The sequence below is a fragment of the Primulina huaijiensis genome, chromosome 14 (genome assembly GCF_012295235.1).
Source record: "Primulina huaijiensis isolate GDHJ02 chromosome 14, ASM1229523v2, whole genome shotgun sequence".
Classification (NCBI taxonomy): domain Eukaryota; kingdom Viridiplantae; phylum Streptophyta; class Magnoliopsida; order Lamiales; family Gesneriaceae; genus Primulina; species Primulina huaijiensis.
Genome location: NC_133319.1, coordinates 5,169,330 through 5,192,954, shown reverse-complemented (window position 1 = coordinate 5,192,954; position 23,625 = coordinate 5,169,330). Strand labels below are relative to the sequence as shown.

Below are 23,625 nucleotides of genomic sequence, written 5' to 3'. Positions count from 1 at the left end.
CTCCATTTTTTTTCATTTCATCTCTTTTTCTCCCATTTTTTTTCTCCAACTCTTCAATGAAAAATCATTTATTTTTATTTTTTTATTTTTTTTTTAGGAGAATTTCAATTTCTTTAATCCTTTGAATTCTTACTCCCTTGAGAAGGTAAGAAATTAGTGTTTAAGATATTCAACAGGGTGGTAAATGTGAGATATTTGAAAGAACATCGAATGGGGATCTTTTACACATTTTTACGTGTGCCATTCGAATTCATATAAGCTTCAAAGAGGTGAAAAATGATAAATCATTTTTATTTGGTGGCTTGAAAGGCTCAATCGATAAAAAAATATCACCTAAATCATTCCTAAATCATAGATTGTCCGTATTTCGTCTCGAGTGTTGTTTGGATAGTTCTAGACAAAATCTCAATTCACCAACACAAAGTAGAATCTAATCATCGTGAAAAAATGGTGTCTCAATGCATCAACCAAATACATATATATTCAAAAGAAAAGTGCTTGGCTTCCAAGAAATTCAAGAACACAATTCTTTTCTCATATAGGCTCAACAGGGCTTCAAATGGATATTTATGAACAATATAAATAGGCCCAAGTAAAGTCAAAGATTGCCTCAATCATCTATGTGTTTGAAAAAATTTATTTCAATGTCAAATGAAAATCACAGAGTTGTATAGAAATTATAAGTCTAAAAATTATAAACATGAACGTAATGCATGACTTTTCCTCTTAATGCAAAATTTTTCTTTTCTCATCATTGGCCATTAAAATATTTCATGACTAAAAACACTAAAAACACACAAGCAAACAACTCAAAAGAAAATAAAACACACAAAATAAAACTAAATTAAACACACAAAATAAAATAAATAAACAATATCTCCCCCAAACTAAAACATGTGCATCGTCCTCGATGTGAATAAGCATGAAAGTTAGAGGAATACACATACCTATGGCAACGACAGTCAGTAGTCATTGCCATCGTCATCATCTTCATCATCTTGTGATGGCTGTTGTTGGAACTCCGGCGGGTGGTATATGGGTGGCCACTGAGGAGGAGGTGGAAATGGATTACCAGAGGTTGAGGCTGCTGGAAATTGCTGAGCCAAGACAGACGTAAAATCCATCATATAATCCATAAATGTATCGGTCCTAAACCGAAACGCATCCATGTCTTGACGTTGATTTCGCATTTCCTCTTCCAAATGGGTCAACCTATCTCTCATATTTCCTGGTTGCGGTTGTGGTTGTGGCTGTGGTTCTTGAGCTTGAACATGGGCACGTCTTTGTGCAGCTCTTCTGTTAAATTCCCTTTCAGCTCGACGTGCCGCTTCTTGATCACCTCTCACTGCCCTATGTGGTTGAATTACCACAATGACATTTTTTGGCTTCAACATTTCTTCATTTACAGCCCAAGTCACTCCCGCATTTTGGCATAATGCTGTGATCAAAGAAGGGTGGAGGAGTCCACTAGGAGACTTACCATTTGCATATTCAAGCATCGAATTCTGGAGCAATTGCCCTAAATCAATTGCCCTTCCCGTCATAATGCAAAAAGTAAGGATAGCTCTCTCCTTGATGACAGTGGTGGTGTGTTCGGTAGGCTTGATCCTAGCAGAAATAAATGAATACCAATCTTTGGCAACAGTTTTCAGATCAGACTTGGCTAGGCTGACATGCACCTCATCCCTCATTCTCCACTCAGCTCCTTCTATGCAAATTGTTTGAAGAATATGATTATAATCAACATGCTCAGCCCAGTATTCTTCATACTCATCATGCATAATATGAGGGATGTCATATAAAGTATTTATTGTATGTGCATCAAAGGCCACCATTTTTCCTCGCACCAACACCTTCAATTGTTCATGCCTAACCTTGAGGTTGGCATAGAATTCTCTCACCAATGAAATGACAGCATCTTGTGGCTGCCTGCCAAACTCCTCCCAATGCCGAGCAGTAAGCATTAAACCAATTTCGGACCGGGGAAAACTCAAATCAAATCCCCTCTCTTTAATAATGCTTTTATTCAAAATTCTCCCATAATTTTCCTCAGCTATTTCGTTCCAAAATTTGTTTTCATCATAGTTTGAAGATGATGATGCACCCTTAGCTTGTTTCTTTCTAGGAGGCATTTTATCAAACACCTTGAGTTCAACAACTTCCCCTTCAATCAATTCACAAAACTAAATGATTTTTCACTCCCCCAAACTTATTCACCACAATAACAACACTCCAACAATTTTCACACCAATATAATCCACAATTTGAAGAATTTACTCCACTAAATGTAAATTTCTTCCATATCCAATAACACCAAATATTTTGAATTTAAAGCAAATGTAGTATTGATTTGCTCACCTTGATTGTTTAAATGTTTCTTGTGGAACAAAATCAAAGCTCCATTCAATCCTTGAAGAAATTTTCGAGCCCCTTTGAAACCCTAGGTTTGGTGTTGATTTTTGTTGAAAGGAAAGGGATATTTGATGGAATGAGTGAAGCTATTGGTTTTGTAGTGGACAATTTGTGCTTGGAAGAACAAATCTTGAGTGTGGAGTGTGTTGTGAGAAGATGAAATTCGAAATGGAGGAGAGAAATTGAAGAAGGGTTCTTCGGTTATGTCTAAATTCTGTCCCAATCTGATTTTTAAAACGTCGACCGCGGGTGCGGTGTGAAAGGACCGCGGGTGCGGTGTGCTCTCAGCAATTCAGTGACTTTTGATTTTTATCGACCGCGGGTGCGGTTCTTTTTGTAGCGCGGGTGCGCTGACGCTACTGGAATTTAACTAATCTTCGACGTTCAGAGACTGCGGGTGCGCTCAAGACTTACCGCGGGTGCGCAAAGCTCTCGGCAAAAAATTTTATTTTGCAATTCCAAGAAACCGCGGGTGCGCTGCAATATGGACCGCGGGTGCGGTACTGCTTCGGCAGAAAAAATTTTTCTCTCCAATTTTTTTTTTAGTCCTGAAAAGAAAACCTTTTTAATTCATAAAATTTTGGGAAGATACAAGAACATACTATTAAAATACACAATAAAAAACAATAAAAAAAGAATAAAAAAGAAGACCGAAAACGAAATATAATAGAGAAACACAAATTTGGGTTGCCTCCCAATAAGCGCTTGGTTTAACGTCTTCAGCCAGACTTTCACTAGTCTGATCAGTTTGGTTCGCTCAGCTTGACATTGTCGATATTCCTCAATTCAGTCCCATAGTATGGCTTGACTCGCTGTCCGTTCACCTTGAAGGTCCTCCCATCATTGCATTTTAGCTCAATTGCCCCATAAGGAGACACTGTTTCCACAACAAATGGCCCTGACCAACGCGACTTTAGCTTACTAGGAAACAACTTCAGACGGGAATTGAAAAATAGTACTTGTTGTCCTGGTTTTAGCTCCCTTTGTACAATGAGTTTATCGTGCCACTTCTTGGTCTGTTCTTTGTAAATCTTGGCATTTTCATATGCATCATTGCGGAACTCATCCATTTCATTTAACTGTAGTTTTCTGCCTTCGCCAGATGCTTTCAAGTCAAAGTTCAACTTCTTAACTGCCCAGAAAGCTCGATGCTCCAATTCTAGTGGCAAGTGACAGGCTTTACCAAAAACCAACCTATAGGGAGACATTCCAATAGGCGTCTTGAATGCGGTCCGATAAGCCCACAGTGCATCATCCAACTTCATTGCCCAATCCTTCCGGTTTGTATTGACAGTCTTTTCCAGTATTTGCTTAATTTCCCGGTTGGATACTTCAGCTTGTCCATTCGACTGAGGATGATATGCTAGTGCCACTTTGTGCTTCACACTGTATTTAGCCAAAAGTGAGTTGAAAATTTTATTGCAAAAATGCGTACCTTCGTCACTTATGATGGCCCTCGGTGTTCCAAATCTGGTGAAGATGTTCTTGTGCACAAACTTAACTACAACACGAGCATCATTAGTACTGGTGGCGATTGCTTCCATCCATTTTGAAACATAATCTACAGCTAATAATATATAAGATTGACCAAAAGAAGGGGGAAAGGGTCCCATGAAATCTATGCCCCAGACATCAAAAAGTTCCACTTCCAAAATATTTGTCAGTGGCAATTCGTGACGCCTAGAGATGTTTCCTAACCTTTGGCACCTATCACATGATTTCACTAAGGTATAGCTATCCTTAAACAAAGTCGGCCAGAAAAAACCTGATTGCAATACCTTAGCTGCAGTTCGTGTAGCTCCAAAATGTCCACCGTATGCGGATGAATGACATAGCTCAAGAATTTGGTGTGCTTCGACACCGTCAACACATCTCCTAATCACTTGGTCAGCACATCTCTTTTACACACAAGGATCATCCCAGAAGAAAAATTTGATATCATGGAAGAACTTCTTTTTCTGATGGTGGTTCAGATCTGGAGGAAGAATACCACAAGACAAGAAATTCGCAATGTCAGTGAACCAAGGGAGTACTGAACTTACCTCGAAGAGTTGTTCATCCGGAAATGTTTCCTGTATTACTCCTTCTTCTTTCCTAACCTCTAGCTCAAGTCTTGACAAGTGGTCAGCCACTTGATTCTCTCTTCCCTTCTTATCTTTGATCTCAAAGTCAAATTCTTGCAATAGCAGTATCCATCTTATCAAGCGTGGTTTCGCATCCTTCTTGGCAAATAGGTAGCGGATGGCTGCATGGTCAGTAAAAACAATTACCTTTGTGCCGATCAGATATAGCCTGAATTTATCGAAGGCAAATACTACAGCAAGCATCTCCTTTTCAGTCGTGGTGTAATTTTGCTGTGCAGCATCCATAGTACGGCTTGCATAATAAATTGCCCTAAACATCCTTTCTCTTCTTTGGCCCAATACCGCACCAACGGCATAGTCATTTGCATCACACATCAGCTCAAAGGGCTCCTTCCAGTCCGACACTATCATGATTGGTGCTGTCACCAATGCCCTCTTGATTTTCTCGAAAGCCTGCAAACAATCATCATCAAATATGAATGTGGAATCTTTTTCAAGCAAATTACATAAGGGTTTAGTGATCTTAGAAAAATCTTTAATAAATCTCCGATAAAACCCCGCATGTCCTAGAAAGCTCCTTATTCCTTTGATGTTCTTTGGTGGAGGAAGTTTTTCAATTGCAACCACCTTGGCTCTATCCACCTCTAATCCCTTAGATGATATTTTATTCCCAGGACAATGCCCTCTTGGACCATAAAGTGACATTTTTCCCAATTAAGAACTAGGTTCTTTTCTTGGCATCTCTGCAACACAAGGGATAAGTTATGTAACAATGATCAAATGAAGAGCCAAATACCGAGAAGTCATCCATGAAGACTTCCATGATTTCCTCCACCATGTCTGCAAATATAGCCATCATACACCTCTGAAAAGTGGCTGGTGCATTGCATAGCCCAAAAGGCATTCTCCTAAAAGAGAACGTGCCATAGGGACACGTAAAAGTAGTCTTTTCCTGATCCTCTGGTGCTTTAGCTATCTGGTTATAACCTGAATAACCATCTAAGAAGCAATAATGACAATAACCAGCAAGTCTATCTAGCATTTGATCAATAAAAGGCAATGGAAAATGATATTTTCGGGTGGCATTGTTCAATTTTCTATAATCCATACAAACTCGCCAACCAGTTACAGTACGAGTAGATATCAATTCATCATGTTCATTTTTAACCACAGTTATTCCACCTTTTTTCGGTACAACTTGTACAGGAGACACCCAACTGCTATCAGAAATAGCATATATCACACCAGCATTCAACAATATAAGCACCTCATTTTCACTACTTCTTTCATTACCGGATTTAATCTCCTCTGATGGTCCACATAAGAAGTATATGACTCTTCCATTAAAATTTTATGCATGCATATAGTGGGGCTAATTCCCCTAATATCAGAAATCGACCATCCCAAGGCAGTTTTATATTCCCTCAATACTCTCAATAATTTATCTTTTTCATTAATAGTAAGGGAGGAAGATATGATTACCAGATATGTCGATTTCTCTCCTAAGAATGCATAACAAAGGTGGCTTGGCAGTTCTTTCAAATCAGGAGAGGGTGATATTACCTCTATTTTCTCGTCGACGTTCAACTCCTCAATCAACACATTCGTTTTCTTTTCTTTATGCAATACTTCAAGAGCCACCAGTTGCTCTTTCACTTCCCAGTCGTCTTCACTAACAGCTTCAACAACTCCAACCAAGCAACTCTCCAAAGGGTAACTAGTTCCTGCACAGTCAAAGGATACACATGAGTTTATAACATCAATGCTTTTACAAGTAGTTACCTCATTTGATCCATTCATGGCATGATAGATATTGAAAATGACTTCTTCTCCACCAACTCTCAAGGTGAGTTCACCCTTATGCACATCTATCAATGCCCTTCCAGTTGCCAGGAACGGTCTCCCAAGGATTAATGGAGCATCATTATCCTCTTCTATATCTAGAATCACAAAGTCTGCAGGAAAAATAAACTTATCCACTTTTACCAATACATCCTCGACGATCCCACTTGGATACTTAAGACTTCTGTCTGCAAGCTGTAGGGTGATAGTAGTTGGTTTAAATTCTCCAAGCTCCAATTTCCTAAAAATAGAAAATGGCATCAAATTAATACTTGCTCCTAAATCACATAAAGCTTTACTACAATGAGAACCACCAATAAAACAAGGAATAGTAAAACTCCCTGGATCTTTCAATTTTTGTGGTAGTTTCTTTTGTAGGATGGCACTGCACTCCTCAGTAAGCTTCACAGTCTCAAACTCTTGCAGCTTCCTCTTTTTAGACATCACATCTTTAATGAACTTAGCATAGTTGGGCATTTGCTCCAATGCATCAGCAAATGGTATATTGATGTGTATCTTCTTAAAAATTTCAAGGAATTTTGCAAATTGATCATCTAAACTCTTCTTTTTGAACCTCTGAGGGTATGGAATGGTAGGCTTAAATGCAGGAGGTTGTACAACTTTTGTCTTAGAGTCCTCAACTTTCTTCTCTGTTATAACCTCAAACTCAACATCTTCCACTGACTTCTCACTTTCCACCATCTTCTTGGGACTTTGAACCTCCAATTCTTTTCCGCTCCTCAAAGTGACTGCCTTGCACAGCTCTTTTGGATTAACTTCCGTATTACTCGGAAATTGACCCCTGTTCTGATCTCTTAAAGCATTAGCCAACTGTCCAATTTGCGTCTCCAAAGATTTCATCGTAGCACCCATGTTTCCTATGTGAGTCTCCATGCTATCAAGACGAGACTCAGTTCTAGCCATCCTCTTCCCAGATTCAGCCACAAATGTACCTACCAAATCCTCAAACGAAGGCTTTCCCTCCCCTTTTGATGTATTGAACCCCAGGGGAGGATTCAACACATTCTTATTGTTTGCATAAGAAAAATTTTCATGATTTTTCAAGCCAGGATGATAAGTGTTAGGGGGAGGGTTACCTCGATATCCTCCGTAGCCACCAAAATTCCTATTGTTGATATAATGAGCTTCATCAGGAATATGTGGTTCTTCAGTAACAACCGATGCATTTTCAACCTCTGATGTACTAGCCTTATTCATAGCTGCAATTTGAGTTGTTAAAGCTGAAACTTGAGCGGTGAGTGATGTAATAGGATCTATGGCATAAATTCCTGCTTGCTTCTTTACTCCCGACCTCTCAGACGGCCACTAATAACTGTTAATGGTCATCTGTTCAAGCAAATCATATGCTTGATCAGGTGATTTTGCAAATATTGTGCCACCAGCTGCTGCATCGACAGTGCCTCTTGTTTGTCCATTCAAACCATTGTAAAACAATTCAATCTGTACCCAATCTTCAAAACCATGGTTTGGACACCTCCTTAACAACTCCTTATACCGTTCCCATGCCTCGTATAATTGCTCAAAGTCAGTCTGCCTAAAAGTGCTTATCTCAATTTTCAACTGTGCAGACTTTGCAGGTGGAAAATATTTAGCAAGAAACTTGGTTTCTAACTCCTGCCATGTAGTGATACTCCCCAAAGGAAGCGATTGGAGCCATCCTCTTGCTTGATCCCTAAGAGAAAAAGGAAACAAACGCAATCGAATTATATCATCAGAAACACCATTTATTTTTACCGTGTCAGTAATTTCAAGGAATGTTCTGAGATGTAGATGAGGATCTGCAGTAGCGGCTCCCCCAAACTGATTCTGTTGAACCATGTTTATCAATGCAGGTTTGAGCTCAAAGTTGTTTGCATTAATAGTCCCTCGTGCTATGCCCGAATAATGAGCATTTAGTACCGGCCTAAAATGATCTCTGATGGGTATTGCAGGGGGTGGGTTTTCATTATCTCTGTTGTCAGCCATTGCTTGAATCTCTTCTCTTCTTGCCTTTCTTAATCTTCTTGTAGTTCTTTCGATCTCAGTATCAAAGATAAGCAAGTCAAGATTTTGAGATCTTCGCATGCACTATCAAACAAAAATAAAAACAAATCAATGTTTAATATAATCCAATAAAAACAGCTCTAAATTAAAATCAAGTCCAATTGGTAACAATACTAATATAAATTTAAAATAAATACTCCCCGGCAACGGCGCCAAAAACTTGTTGCATATTTTCTTAATTGCTTGCAGGTGCACAACGTCAAGTTATAATAAAATGTAATTTTGAGTACAAGTGTCGATCTCACGAGGAGTATATATATAAATGTATATTAATGCTTGTAATTAAAATAGTCTCAATTTTATTTAGAAAAATCGATTAAATGAATTGTTTGCGAGAATAACTAAATTGACAAAGGATTTAAATAAAATATCACAACAAACTTGTGCAAATAACAATAGAATAAAAGATCTAGAGGTCCGATTTCACGCAACTATCCACCATGTGTTATTTTGTGTAGCTATATTATAAATGTCATTATTATTCATTAGTCAAGAATTCTAAATTCTCTACTTCATCTTCCGATTGCTAAGTAGATACTAATTATCTAACAAAAGATTGTAACGTCCCCGTCAACAATCTATAATTAAATAACACAATAAGCACTAAGTTCTCTTAATGGCTTCAATAGCAATATATGTCCTCCCGAACTCTATAAATACCATCGATGTATTTTTCCCTTTCTTGTTTATAAAATCCCTTTTCCAAGAGATAACTTATAAACATAAGAATCATTCAAGATATGGCCAGTAAAATGAAAGCGTTAAGATTGGAAAAATACAAATGAACAATAACGAAAACTTATATAGCATAATTCATAAATCCCAACACATGGTTTCTAGTTTTGTTCCATCTTTCCTCTAGACACAAGAATTAGTTCATAATAATAATACAAACAACACAACAACACATGAATCTTAAACAAGACATATCAAATAAAAATAAAGAAAGAAGAACTTAGAACAAGAGTGTGGAGTGCAGGTTATTTCTCTCCAAAGTGTGCAAGAAATCTCCTCAGAATCATGAATTTGAGCTTTGAACTTCTTTTTAGCCTCCTCTCCTCTCCTTTGCTCCCTTCCTACCCTAGATAGTAAATAATAGAAGCCTTTTATAGTCCTAGGCATGTCTTTGCACGCAAAACACAAAAGCCCTCAACTCCCATGCGCAGCACACCAAAAATCAGCATTTTCCGGACTTTGTCTGTCAACGACCGCGGGTGCGCTATAACACAGACCGCTGGTGCGGTCTAGTTTCGGGGAAACTTTAATCTCCAAGCTACGAAGACCGCGGGTGCGGTGCAACATGTACCGCGGGTGCGGTACTGCTTCGGCAGAAATTTCTAAAATTGCTTTTCATGGACCGCGGGTGCGGTACCATTTCTAGCGCGGGTGCGGTTTATTCTCGGAAATTTTCATCTTGTGCACTTTCCAATTCAACACTTTTACTACTCCAATTTCTCATTCTAAGCTTCCAAACTACAACAACAAAAACAACAACAACTCACATAAAACCTGCTCAAGAATCACAAAATTCTAAATTAAAAACAAGTAATAAAAGTACAATAAATTGCACTTATCAAGAAGTTATTAATTTATCGAGTATTAATCTGCAAGAGGTTTTACTNAGACTATATTTCATATAAACTTTCAAAATATTATTATCTTATTAATTTATCGAAATTATTAATTTAACAAGCCAACCCAATTCTGATACCGGAACAAATAATCTCTTGAAGAAGTTATTAATTTATCGAGTATTAATCTGCAAGAGGTTTTACTATCTATGTATTTCACTTAGAATAACTATGATCATTTTATGATCATTCCATTGAATTTAAATTCTTAATTAGGCGAATAATATTTTGTAAGATTCTCAAATCAATCGAGTTCATGTACGCCTTCACAGAAGTTAATATATGCGATTTGCAACTTCATCGACATATCGTCGATAAATAACATGTGAACATCCTTATATTTTTATATGCCAAATAGGCCAACATCTCGTAAAATCAGCACAGTTTATAAATTAAAAAGTTAAAAATTCAGTCATCGATTAATTAAAAAAACATGGGATCTTACACTCGTTTGCCCTATTTCCAATGTTTGAGGTATCTTCATTTTGATTCCAAAATCAAGAATGCTACTTATTCACTTACTGAATATAAAAATTGAAATCTTCAGCACTTCAAATTTTGAAAAAAATCCATGGAAAGGCCAACCAATAGTCAATAGAAAAGCAGAGTCGGTCACAGAGTAGTGCTTTTTCTCACAAAGACCCCACCTTTTTTTTGTCTTTATTATTATAATGTTGTAAATATTTTATATATTTTCATTAATAGAGACCCCACAGGTCTCAAAGCAAAATTACAAAGGACAAGATTTTCTGTTCCATAGGTTGTGTTTCTCATTTCTGATACCACTAGTCCTAGATCTAGCTACTACTATACAGAGAAATCACAGTTTATTTTAATTTAATTTCTTCGCAGAGCCGGAGAGAAAAGAAAGCTAGACAGGGACCCCTTAAAATATCAAATTTTTTGTCAACCAGATAGAGATAGACAACGGACCCTCCTCTTCTCTTTTGATGGCTACTCATGAAAAGAAAGATTGATCCAATTTGTTAATCTCGAAAGTTTTGGATTTCCAGTTGGGTTTTTGGAGACGAAGGGAATTTTCAAGAAAAAAAAAACCCGTCGTTTGTTCGTTCTCCCTGTGACAGATTATCTTTGGACTAAATCCAAGTTACAGTTTTCTTTATATGAGAATGATGTGAAACTGTGAAAACAAGTTTGCATGGCGAGTAATAGAGTAGGAGAATATGCAGCTGCTGCTTTATCAGACTCGGGAACTTCGCACCATCACCAAATTCCATTTGGGGTTCCGCACATGCTTCATCATTCCAATACAAGCTTCATGTAATTAACTTATTTTTCCATATATATTCATGACTCATGCGGTGTTTGGTATATGCCTTCTGACATGGTTTTTTGTTTTTATCTATTTTTATGACAAAAAGAAATCACGAGGTATCTGATTTTGATTTTGGAGAACTGGAAGAAGCAATAGTACTGCAAGGAGTTAAGTTCAACAATAATAATGAAATCAAACAAAGTATAGTACCTTCTCTCTCCCTTTCTCAGTGTAACAAACACCTAGTGGTGTGTTTGTGTGTGTTTTTTTTTTTTTTGAATAAGTCTGGATGGGGTGGGGAACTTGCCATATTTGACAGAGAAATCATTTTTGAGCAAGGGTTCGAATGGCGTGAGATTTCAAATAAGGAAGGAAACTTAATCAGTTTGCATAATTTTACTGACTCCACAACTACTGCGAGAGTATATATAAAGGGAGATTAGGTTCCTCCCCTTTTTATGATCTGCAAATTAAAGTATGTATTTTATCTGCTGAATGATTCTCAAAGAATTTGCTTTTGTGTTTTCGCTGCAGCTTTATATGCTACAGTCAAGCCTGCAGCAACCCTGGAGATGTTCCCTTCTGGGCCTATCAGATTCCAGCAAAAAGTACTGGCACTCCTTTTTTAATTAAACTCCTCCATTTTTTGACCATTTGAAGCTCTATCTTTTGCATGAAGTTCCGAGTGAGGGAGGATACACGTAAAATCATCTTTCAAGTGGGAAAAGGGGTTTTCAATTAATAATATTTTGACTTGTTTTCTTGTGGTGATTTATCATTTACAATGCTGCAGGGAAGCTCAAAATCGGGAGAAGAGAGCACTGATTCAGGCCGATCACCACTAAACACTCTCTCCACCAGATTGGAGACTGACAGCGAGTCTCCCGTCAGCAGAAAGGCATCACCTGACCACCAGACCGCGACAGCGGCGGCCTTTGACTACAAGCACCACCACCTTCAGCCGCTGCAACCGCCGCTACAGCGGATACAACAAGTGCAGATGGCGAGTGGAAGTGATAACCCCGGAACGGGAATCTCACAAGCTATTACAGCTGCTAAACAAACCCCAGAGAAGGTGCTTATAATTTCTGCCTTTCAGTTTTTATTATTATTAATCTCACAAATAATTTATAAAAAGTGATAATCAGCAAGAACTAATGAAAAATTGGCCATCATCTATATATTTATAAGACGAATAGTAATGAATAATACCAACAACAAATCTATCCCAAATTCCCAAAAAAACAGCAGATGCTTTATGTCAAAACTTTTGTTCTGGAACTTCTGATAAATTATGGATTTTCTGATTTTTGTTATGACATGCAATCAAAGAAAAGCTGAATCCTACAGTATATTAACTGTTAGTATTGCTCCTAAATTTACAACAATATAATATAATATTATATATGGGTTTTCTGTCCTCTGTCCCAAGAACTGGAGTTTCATTTCTTTTTGTTTTTCATTCACGCCACTTTTGCTTTAATTTTTATAGGTAATAGAGCAACCAAATCCAACAAAATTTAATGGCAGACTATGGAACTAAATATTTCATTGGCCATTTTGACAGACATGGCATTATTATTTTTTCAAGAAACAGTTTAAATATCAGCATCACAACTATGAAAATGCCTATATAAATATTCTCTAATAATTACAAACTTTGTATAGTTAGTAGAAAAAACAAAAGAGCTTCCAAAGATTCTGCCATTTATGATTGATTGTGTCTTTTGTGAATCAGCTCGTTTTCCCCCATCATAATTATAACAAATTTATCTAAATACTTACAACATTATTAATTTAACTTACAAAAATTATAATTTTAATCATATAAGTTGGTTTTTTTTAGATTTTATTTTTGTAATTTATAAAGTTTGAATTTAATCCATAACTTAGATTTTTTTAGCTCGAAAAACTAAATCTATCGAATATTGCTCATTTGTCAATCATAATCTCCTACGCTCATGTGACAAAAATAAAATTTCTATTACAAATATTAAAATATAATAAACAAAATTAAAGGAAAACAATAATTTTTTTTCACTCATTTTAAAGTATTGGAGGTCATTTTGCTTTATTTTTTCTCATAAGATGAATTTTAATTCGCATCACATGTGCTTAGTATGAAAGAATCAGTGTTAAACAAATCATATTCGACAGATTTAATGATTTTTGACGAAAAATAACCAAAATAAAAAATTTCAAATTATTATATGAAAATCAAACTTTGATAAATCACATGATTAAAACCCAAAACTATACAACTTACAGGATTAAAATTACAATTTTCATTAAAATATATAAAATACTAGCAAAAAATTCCTTGTCATGGTATTATTTATAATCCTCCTCCTTTTTTTACCCTTTTTAATCTATTTTTTATATATAAAAAAATAGACCCTTTTACATGATTCCTTCTTAAAAATATGCAGAGAAGGGGGCCAGGTTCGAATTCAGAAAAAGTCCTTGATGCTAAGGTGGTGAAAGAAAACCCACATTTATATATGCACATGGGGGCACACACCAATTCTACTATATGTATAATCCTTGGATTTAAATAGTTTCACAATATATACATATTTATTCAAATATAATCAAAATATAATGTTGAATCTGATATATGTTTTGCTCACTTTTCCTAGACATTGAGACGTTTAGCTCAAAATAGGGAAGCTGCAAGAAAGAGCAGGATCAGGAAAAAGGTCTTCCACACAATTTACACATACAAAAATTTTATTGAAAATTCGATTATTTTGTATAATAATTAATTACATATCTACTCTTCACCAAACCAAAATTTGCAGGCGTACGTACAGCAGCTAGAATCAAGTAGGATCAGGCTCACGCAACTTGAGCAAGATCTTCAGAGGGCAAGGTCGCAGGTAATGAATAAAAGTTTGAAAACTGTCACCAAGAATTAAATGCCAGCAAAAAACAATTTTTTTTAAAAAAAAAATAAAAAAATTTAATGCTTTGAATTTGATTTCTGAATTTCCCTTTAATTGTCTTCTCAATTATTGTGGTCAACAGGGTCTTTTCTTAGGAGGTGGGGTCGCAAATGGGAATATCAGCTCCGGTAATTTGAATATACACACACACGCACACCAGACAAGAACTTTATATACTTTCCATGAACATTTCCTTTTAATTTTTCATTTTATACTGAAAATCTGTATGTTAAAAAAATGTAAAGTTAACTTTACAACTTGGCCCCGATGTTTCCCTTAAAAAAAATTCCTTTGTGTCAGCAAACAGAGAATCTTTGAGGCGGAGTGTTGGTTCATCTGGTTATAAGTATTTTGGCCTTCGCTTCTATTACAAAAGGATGATTATAATAAGTGATATTCACAGTAATTACTTCAACATTTAATAACTAATACTATTGTGATATTCACGTGGATCATCATGTAGTAGAGAAATAAATCGTATTGTCAAACATTGTAAAGCATAATTAATTGCTGCAGGTGGTGTTGTATTTGACATGGAATATGCGAGATGGGTAGACGACGATCACGGCCACATGACGGAGTTTCGAAATGCATTGCAGTCGCATTTATCAGATGGTGATCTAAGGGTGATCGTTGATGGTTACATAACACATTATGACGAAATCTTTCGTTTGAGGGGAGTAGCTGCTAAATCTGATGTCTTCCATCTCATCACCGGAATGTGGGCTACGACCATCGAACGTTGTTTCCTCTGGATGGGCGGCTTTCGGCCTTCTGATTTAATCAAGGTTTGGATAATATTGCTCTTGCTAGACGTGTAGATATGATCCCTAGAGCTTGTAACCATACATGTCTTAAATCTGAAATATATATCATATATTTCTTTCTTTCTTTCTTANACAATTACACCAGTCTTTGCTTGATGCCATAGCCAATGCCTCTCTCAATGATAGTATGCATCATATGGTGGTTGCTCTCGGCAAGATTACCAATCTCGAAGGTTTCGTTCGTCAGGTATTTGATTTTATCTTTCGATATGTATATGCATGTCATCAGGGGCGTAGCCAACCATCTTTTCTGTGGTGGGAAAAATTTCTTTCGAATTATATATATAACTACATATACCCAGGTTTAATACTAATGTATAATTATGTGATTTTTTTTTAAACGAACAATGCAGGCCGATAATCTAAGGCAGCAGACCCTCCACCAGTTGCGTCGTGTGCTAACAGTTCGACAAGCTGCTAGATGTTTTCTGATGATCGGAGAGTACTATGGTCGATTGCGAACTTTAAGTTCGCTATGGGCGTCGCGTCCGAGAGAGTAAGACTGATTTATATATATTTATTTCGCATTTTTTTTGTCGAAATGTTTACTAGTTATTTATTTGAACAATTTTCAGGACTTTGAACTCGGATAGTAATGGGGAAATGACTCCCAACGTACAAATGATACAACCCTCTCAGATTAATCAGTTCTCCCACTTCTGATCATTACCATAATTTATGCCGTGCATGCCAGCATTGAGATTCATAGGGTTTTTCGTCTATTAGTTTTCTCTAGCTTTTAGTTATATATATATAATATACTATTATATATTATAATGTGGCATTATAAATATAATTAATCAATCAATTTCTTCCATTAGAGTAACTATTAGCAATATTTTATGAAAATATATGATTGGACGTCTGTTATATTACAGGGACATGGAACTAACCATTTCTGTGGAAAAATCAATGTTACTTAAATTATTTTTCTTCAGTCAAATTAATTAAAAAATCAAATTTCATAAATATATTTATAAAAAAATAATAATAAGGCAGATGTAGCGAATTGGTTTGCCAAAATAGATATCTCTTAGACTTGGGATTGCAACAAAATTTTATTGGGACTTTCAGTTTGGTTTTTAAAAATGAATTTATCTTATATACTATTTCTTTTAATATCTCATACACTAGTATTATTAAAGTTAAAGCATGATGAAGTACCTTGGTATGGCCATGAACTTAAATGATATTCCTTGCTAAAATAATTAGGAACTACAATAAATTATGAAAATAAAATCATTACCCTAAAAAAGTCGAGAAAATATTGTTTCCAAAAAGAGTACCATATAAGCCACCTACAACATACGCAAAGTAATTGTTAATGCACCTCCAAAAATTAGCGTGAGGTACAAATTAATATTCAAGTTGGTTGAGTAGGTGAGTGTTAGGAGTTTGCTTCTCCCTATCAACACATTCTCGGTCGAGCATGTCACATATAATTTACTTAATATGGTTTATCTGATTAACGTGGTTCGCGGGCTATTAAAGATTTACCAAAACTACACTGAAAAATAGTCGTTGCGGGTTCTCACGTCATAAAAAAAAAAAAAAAAAATTCCTGCTAATACATGCGTGATTAATGAATTTAGGTTATTGAATCTATCCTGAAGGTAATATCAGCAGATTGTCTGTCACATGTAATTATGTTGTAAGTACTTGTGATTAGATTTCGAGTCTCATCTGAACTGTGGCTCTTTGTATGTAGTGGTTGTTTGGTGGAGTATTTGTTTATTTATTTAAGCATCAAAGAACAAAATAAATTAAATTAAGCATTATTGAAGAGGTTGCGAATCTTTGTTTGTTTTCTGGTTTATTTCACCTTATACATTATAAAATGGATTGAATTTATAATGGATTCTTTGTTTACATTTCTTTAAATCCCTCCTTTTTTTAGTTAAAGATTTCAATAAAGAAATCTCAACATTTATATATTTGTTTGAGATAAAAACTTATGTGAGACGATCTCACAGGTCGTATTTTATGAGACGGGTCTCTTATTTGGGTCATCCATGAAAAAGTATTACTTTTTATGCTAAGGGTTGTTAGTATATATTGGGCATTCCATACACTGTAGTATATGTTGGACAGCCCATACACTGAAGTCAGTAACCAGCCCAAGTTGGTTGTCAACCCATGTACTTTAATCGCTATTTTGTTTTACGTCTTTAGCATTTGTGGACTTACGCTTTTCTCTCTCGTATTATAAAGCATGTACAGAACATTCCAGTTTAGAATACTAATGAATTGATTCCTTCTCCCAAGAGCGGTTATCCGTTTAACATGGTATCAGAGCTGGTACGGGAATCATGATCGCAATCTTCACCGCCGATTCCCTGTCCATAGTTCAAGCTCACAGCTGATTTTGTGCTCAATCGGTTGAGGTCGATGAGTATTTCTTCTTCTCCTTGTAAATTCGGGTGATTTCTTACTCCGAGCAGCTGTGTTCACGGCGAACAACACTAATTTCAATGATCCATTGTTCTTGCACCTGTCGGATACTCCAGGTATGACTATTGTTAGTGAGCAATTAACAGGAGTAGAGAATTATGGCGTATGGAGTCGCGCTATGCTGATAGCGCTCCGAGCCAAGAATAAGATAACATTCATTGATGGTACGTGTAAATGTCCAGCTATAGGGAATGTTACATTACGTCAGTGGGAAAGATGTAATGCATTGGTGTTGTCTTGGATCATGAATTCGGTTTCAAAAGATATATTTGGTGGAATTGTGTATTCCAGCGATGCTTCTACGGTTTGGTCAGATTTGAAAGATCAATTTGACAAAATAAATGGCTCAAGGATTTTTTCTCTTCACCGAGAGCTTGGAAGATTGACTCAAAGAAATAACACAATCTCGGTGTACTTTTGTAAATTGAAACAGCTGTGGGATGAGTATAGTTCTTTGGTGACCCTACCATCATGCGAATGTGCTGCAGCACGAAAGTACGTTGAGCATGGTCAGCAACAACGTTTATTGCAATTTTGATGGGGCTTAATGATAGTTATGTGCATGTTCGAAGCCAAATTTTGATGATGGTGCCTCTGCCAACAGTTGGTCAGGCTTTTTCATTGCTGTCTCGAGAAGAATCTCATCGATTGCTATCTTCAGTTGAGCAACCTGCTGCAGTTTTCTACTCAAGACAGGGACGGGGTGATGAGCGAAGGAAGGATGTGCTGACATGTGAACACTATGGGTGGAATGGTCATTTTAAAGCCAACTGCTTCAAATTGGTACGATATCCACCAGGACACAAATTATATAAACCACAGCAAGGGAAAGGAAATTTTAAGCGCCCTAATCGAGATTTTGACAGGCCCAAACTAGGTGCCATGGCTCACAATGTGGCTGGAGATGATAATGAATCACCACCACAAGCCACTGCAAGGACTGGATCTAGTTTTACACCAGCTCAATATGATGAAATACTGTAGTTGCTGGGCAGTACCACCATGCATTCACAAACACTAATTCAGTCAATAATCTGTCATTATTGAGCACCAATGTTGCTAACATGGCTGGGCATGTCACTGAGGAAACTCATGCAGATTGGATCATCGACACAGGGGCTAACGAGCATATGAATGGTAATTATTCCCTCTTACATGCTGCTAAGTCTTTGTTTGCTTCCCCTAGTTCCGTGAGGTTGCCAAATGATGATCAATTCCTCGTTAGTGATAAAGGATATGTGGGCATTTCAGAAAACATTCTCATTCACGATGTGCTATATGTTCCTAACTTTCTATACAATCTCCTCTCTGTTTCCAAGTTCACTGAATCCTATAACTGTTGTGTTACATTTTATCCCCATTGTTGTACATTTCAGGACCACAAAAATAGGAGGATAATTTGGACTGGTAAAGAATGCCATGGACTTTATTACTTGTTTACAGCATTGTCTCAACCTTCTTCCATCCAGATTGCACACCATACTGCCCATAGTACACCACATTGTAACACTTTCATTTCTTGTACCTCTTGTGAGTCATGACTTGTGGCATCAAATACTAGGACATATGTCTTTATCTAGAATGCATTTGTTACCCTTTTTGTCAAAACAATTAGATTTGTCTCATTGTGGGATTTGTCCTAAGTCGAAACAAACACGTTTAAGTTTTCCTAAAGCTAGTTTGTCTAAATCATTCGGTTTGTTCGAATTAGTCCATATGGACATTTGGGGTCCTTTTAGAACACCAACCTATAATGGAGAGAAGTATTTCCTTACAATTGTGGATGATTTTTCTCGAGGGACATGGATTTATCTTATGCAATCTAAGATGGACATTCTTCGGCTTTTAAGCCAGTTTATTGCTATGGTTACCACCCAATTTTTGTCCAAAATTAAAACCATTCGGACTTATAATGCTTCTGATTTCTTTAAACATGAATGTGGTTCATTGTTTATGTCACTTTGGTTTGTGCACCAAAGCTCATGTCCATACACTCCTTAACAAAATGGGGTGGTTGAAAGAAAACACGCCATATACTTGACTTAGCCCGAACTTTATTTTTCCAATCATTCATTCCTCTTCGCTTTTGGGGGAGATTGTGTTCTCACCGCGGTGCACCTTATAAACCGCACTCCCAGCCCCTTTATTACCAATAAAAGTCCTTTTGAAGTCATTTTTGGCAAGCCTCCTTCTTATGCTCATTTAAGAGTATTTGGTTGCCTGTGTTATGCGAAGTCTTTACATGTCGATCACAAATTCTCACCTCGAGCTAAGGCTTGTGTATTCTTGGGATATTCTGTCCTTCAAAAGGGATATAAGGTTATGAACCTTGACAAAAAAAGATTTTTTGTTTCAAAAGATGTTGTGTTTAATGAATCTCGTTTTCCATTTGCCACAAAGTTTCGGCCCAATTCCATTTTCCCTGATTCCAGTCCAATTTCTGAATATTCCCCACTGGAAGGCCTCAACATGTCTGATATTTCCACTCCAGCTGATGCATCTCCTCCTTCCTTGCGGAGATCATCTCGGTTTACTAAGCCACCAGCTTAGACAAAGGATTTTTCTTGTCCCACTTTGTCTCAAGTCCACACCACTTCCTGTACATATCCCATTTCCAACCATATCAGCTACTCTCAGTTTTCTCCAGACTATCAAAGTTTTCTCACAGAAATTTCTTCTACCACCGAGCCACGTTCTTACCACGAGGCAATCTCGGATCTTAGGTGGAAGCATGCAAAGGATTTAGAACTTGCAGCTCTGGATTCTAACCATACATGGGATGTGGTTGATTTGCCTCGTTATGCCAAGCCTATCGGGTGTCGATGGGTGTATAAATTGAAATTCTTACCTAATGGGAAAGTTGATAAGTTTAAAGCGCGTCTCGTTGCAAAAGGATATACACAACAAGCAGGAGTCGACTTCTATGACACGTTCTCTCCTACAGCTAAGATCACACAACCATCCATTTTTTGTTGAGCACAGCCGCTATCCGTTGTTGGAATTTGTTTCAAATGGATGTTTCCAATGCCTTTCTTCAAGGCGATTTGGATGAAGAGATCTTTATGCACCTTCCCCTTGGCTATCATGTTCAAGGGGAGAATAAGGTTTGCTGCCTTCGCAAGTCACTCTATGGGTTGAAACATGCCTCCCGCCAATGGAATCAAAAATTTGCTGCTGTAATGCTTGAAGCAAGTTTTGCACAGTCACCATGATCATTCCTTATTCATCCATCATAATGATCACACCACCACCCTTTTAGTTGTTTATGTTGATGATATAATCATTACTGGTAGTAGCATAGATGTCATTACTGTTTTGAAGAAGTTTTTACATTCTAAGTTTGAGCTTCGGGACCTTGGACCATTGGAATATTTCTTGGGCATTGAAATAGCACGCTACACCGCTGGCATTTTTTTGAATCAGCGTAAGTATGCCTTGGGTCTCATTGCTGAAGCTGGCATTTTGGGAGCTAAACCATTTGATACTCCTGCTGAACAACATCTGAAACTCACTTCTAATGAGTTTGGTCTTTTGTTCACCTCTCAGTCGATCACTGCCTCGGATGGCATCCTTGCTGATCTCGACTCCTATAAGCGTTTAGTTGGAAGATTGATTTATCTGACCATTACCAGGCCCGACATCTGTTATGATGTTCAACAGTTGAGCCAATTTATGCATTCCCCCAAACGCTCTCATATGGACGCTGTTATCCAGGTTGTCAAGTACCTCAAAGGATCTCCTGGTATGGGCATTCTTTTGTCTGCTAATAGTCCATTACACTTGTCTGCCTATTGTGACTCGGATTGGGCCTCTTGTCCCATTTCTCGTCGTTCACTTACTAGTTTTTGCATTAAATTGGGTGATTCCCTGGTGTCATGGCGTACAAAAAAGCAAAGCGTCATTTTCAGATCCTCGGCCAAGGAGGAATATAGAGACATGGCCACTACCTCGTGTGAGATCATTTGGGCACAAGGTTTGCTAGCTGACATGGGCGTGCAGTTCACTGGTCCTACCAAATTATATTGCAATAACAATGCCGCTATGCACATTGCCACTAATCCCATGTTCCATGAACGCACCAAACATATTGACATCGATTGTCACCTCATCCGCGACAAGATTAAAGCTGAGTGTTTTCAGACAGCATATGTTGCTTCTTCGCAGCAACTCGCGGATATCTTCACCAAAGGTTTGAGTACCGATCAACATCACTTTCTCTTATCCAAGCTTGGTGTCCACAACTTTTTCCAAGCTTGAAGGGGGTGTTAGTATATGTTGGGCAGCCCATACACTGTAATATATGTTGGGCAGCCCATACAGTGAAGTCAGTAACCAGCCCAAGTTGGTTGTCAACCCATGTACTGTAATCGCTATTTTGTTTTACGTCTTTAGCATTTGTGGACTTACGTTTTTGTCTCTCGTATTATAAAGCATGTACAGAGCATTCCAGTTTAGAATACTAATGAATTGATTCCTTCTCCCAAGAGCNATGTCAATACGAAAATGATGACGTCATAACAACGTAATTAACATGCAATTTACCTGCACATGTGTATATATATATAACGTGAGTTGACAATGATGACGTCATAAAGACGTAATTAACATGCAATTTACCTGCACATGACCAATAATTTTTTAGGTCACAATCAGCGTGCATTATCAAACTTAATTAATCTGTATATGATAGTGCCTTTTTGTCAAATTAGGTTTTGCCGATCAAAGCGAAACCAAATATTTAATAGCATCTTTTTATATTAAATGAAAATTCCAGTGCTTTTATCTTGCTCCATCAAGTCCAATTTATTTATGGATTATTTTATTTAAAAAATGAAGCGATTTAATTAAAAATATAATACAATATATAGATATATTATAATGAAATATTTATCATTAGGTGGTCCTACAATCCTTATCTAAATTGAATAATAATAAAAGTACAATCAATATATCGTTACAATAATATTTACAATTATTATATCGCGAGATTTTGTATTCAATATATGATGAGATTTTTACAAATTGATTTTTTGTATCGATTTTTTTATGTTGTACAAATTGATCATATACAAATATGGATGTACATGTAGTATCTCTTCTCTAAGTTACAATATGTACACACACAAAAAAGGTGTAAAGATAGTAAAAAATTCTCGTTATTTTTTGGATTAATTGTGGTATTTTCAAAACATACTGATCTTGTCAAGAGAATCAATTTTGCGATTTGTATATAAATTTATGGAAAGTGATGGAATTGATATAATTATATTTATAATTGTGATGATACATCTAAGAATTATAGCAAGAAACAAGTAGCATTGCATCATAAAAACCAAAATGTATGACAACATTAAGCTACTTTTACCAAAAAGTTATAGCGTGTCGTAATTGTATAATTCAAATCTTTTAAATCATACAACTGCTCAATCGTCATTATTCGATTGTTTTCATAAAAAAATATTTGTATTTTCTCTGAAAATACATTTGAAATCATATATTTTAAATTATTCAATTCAAATGCAACATTAAATAATTAATGTGAGAGTAATTTGATTTTTTTTAAACGATTCGTGGTTAAAAAAAATCTTGTATCATCAATTAAGTTAAGGAAATATAGTCAATATATATTTTTTTCATTGTAGCATATTATAAAATGGACGGTAGATATGCGTTCCGACAAGTTGTTGCTATTTTATTTGCATTTTGTGAGCATCATAAAGGTTGACATTTGCTTAAATATATAATACATTTTTATTCTTTTTCATAAAAATAATCATTTGATAATTAAAATAATGTGTTTCATTTTATACATGTTCTGAAAGTTGACGAGTTAAACATAAAAATTTACAACAATATGTTGAAAATTTTAAAAACAATGCTGATTTAAAATTCAAGTCTTTCGAGATTTTTAGCCCGAAAGGTAATATCATAATTATAAAAATTAGTGATATGTCATGCTTATTTTGAAATTATTATATATTACAATTTAATTTGATTATATTTACATGAAAAACATATCATAATTGTGAAAATTATTGATAAACTAAAATGTAATTTTAAAATAATAAATTTTAAAAAAACAAATAAAATGTT

The 23,625-nt window shown here is 36.2% G+C and overlaps 1 protein-coding gene and 1 pseudogene across 1 annotated transcript; both read left to right on the top strand.

Annotated features, from left to right (window-relative positions):
- The first annotated feature begins 10,771 nt into the window (after nt 1-10,771).
- Nucleotides 10,772-15,890, top strand: LOC140956500 (transcription factor TGA9-like; annotated as a pseudogene).
- Nucleotides 15,891-17,590: 1,700 nt separating this feature from the next.
- Nucleotides 17,591-18,070, top strand: LOC140957207 (uncharacterized). Its single transcript, XM_073414345.1, has one exon. It carries the CDS (start codon nt 17,591-17,593, stop codon nt 18,068-18,070), a length of 480 nt encoding a protein of 159 aa, XP_073270446.1.
- Nucleotides 18,071-23,625: the final 5,555 nt, after the last annotated feature.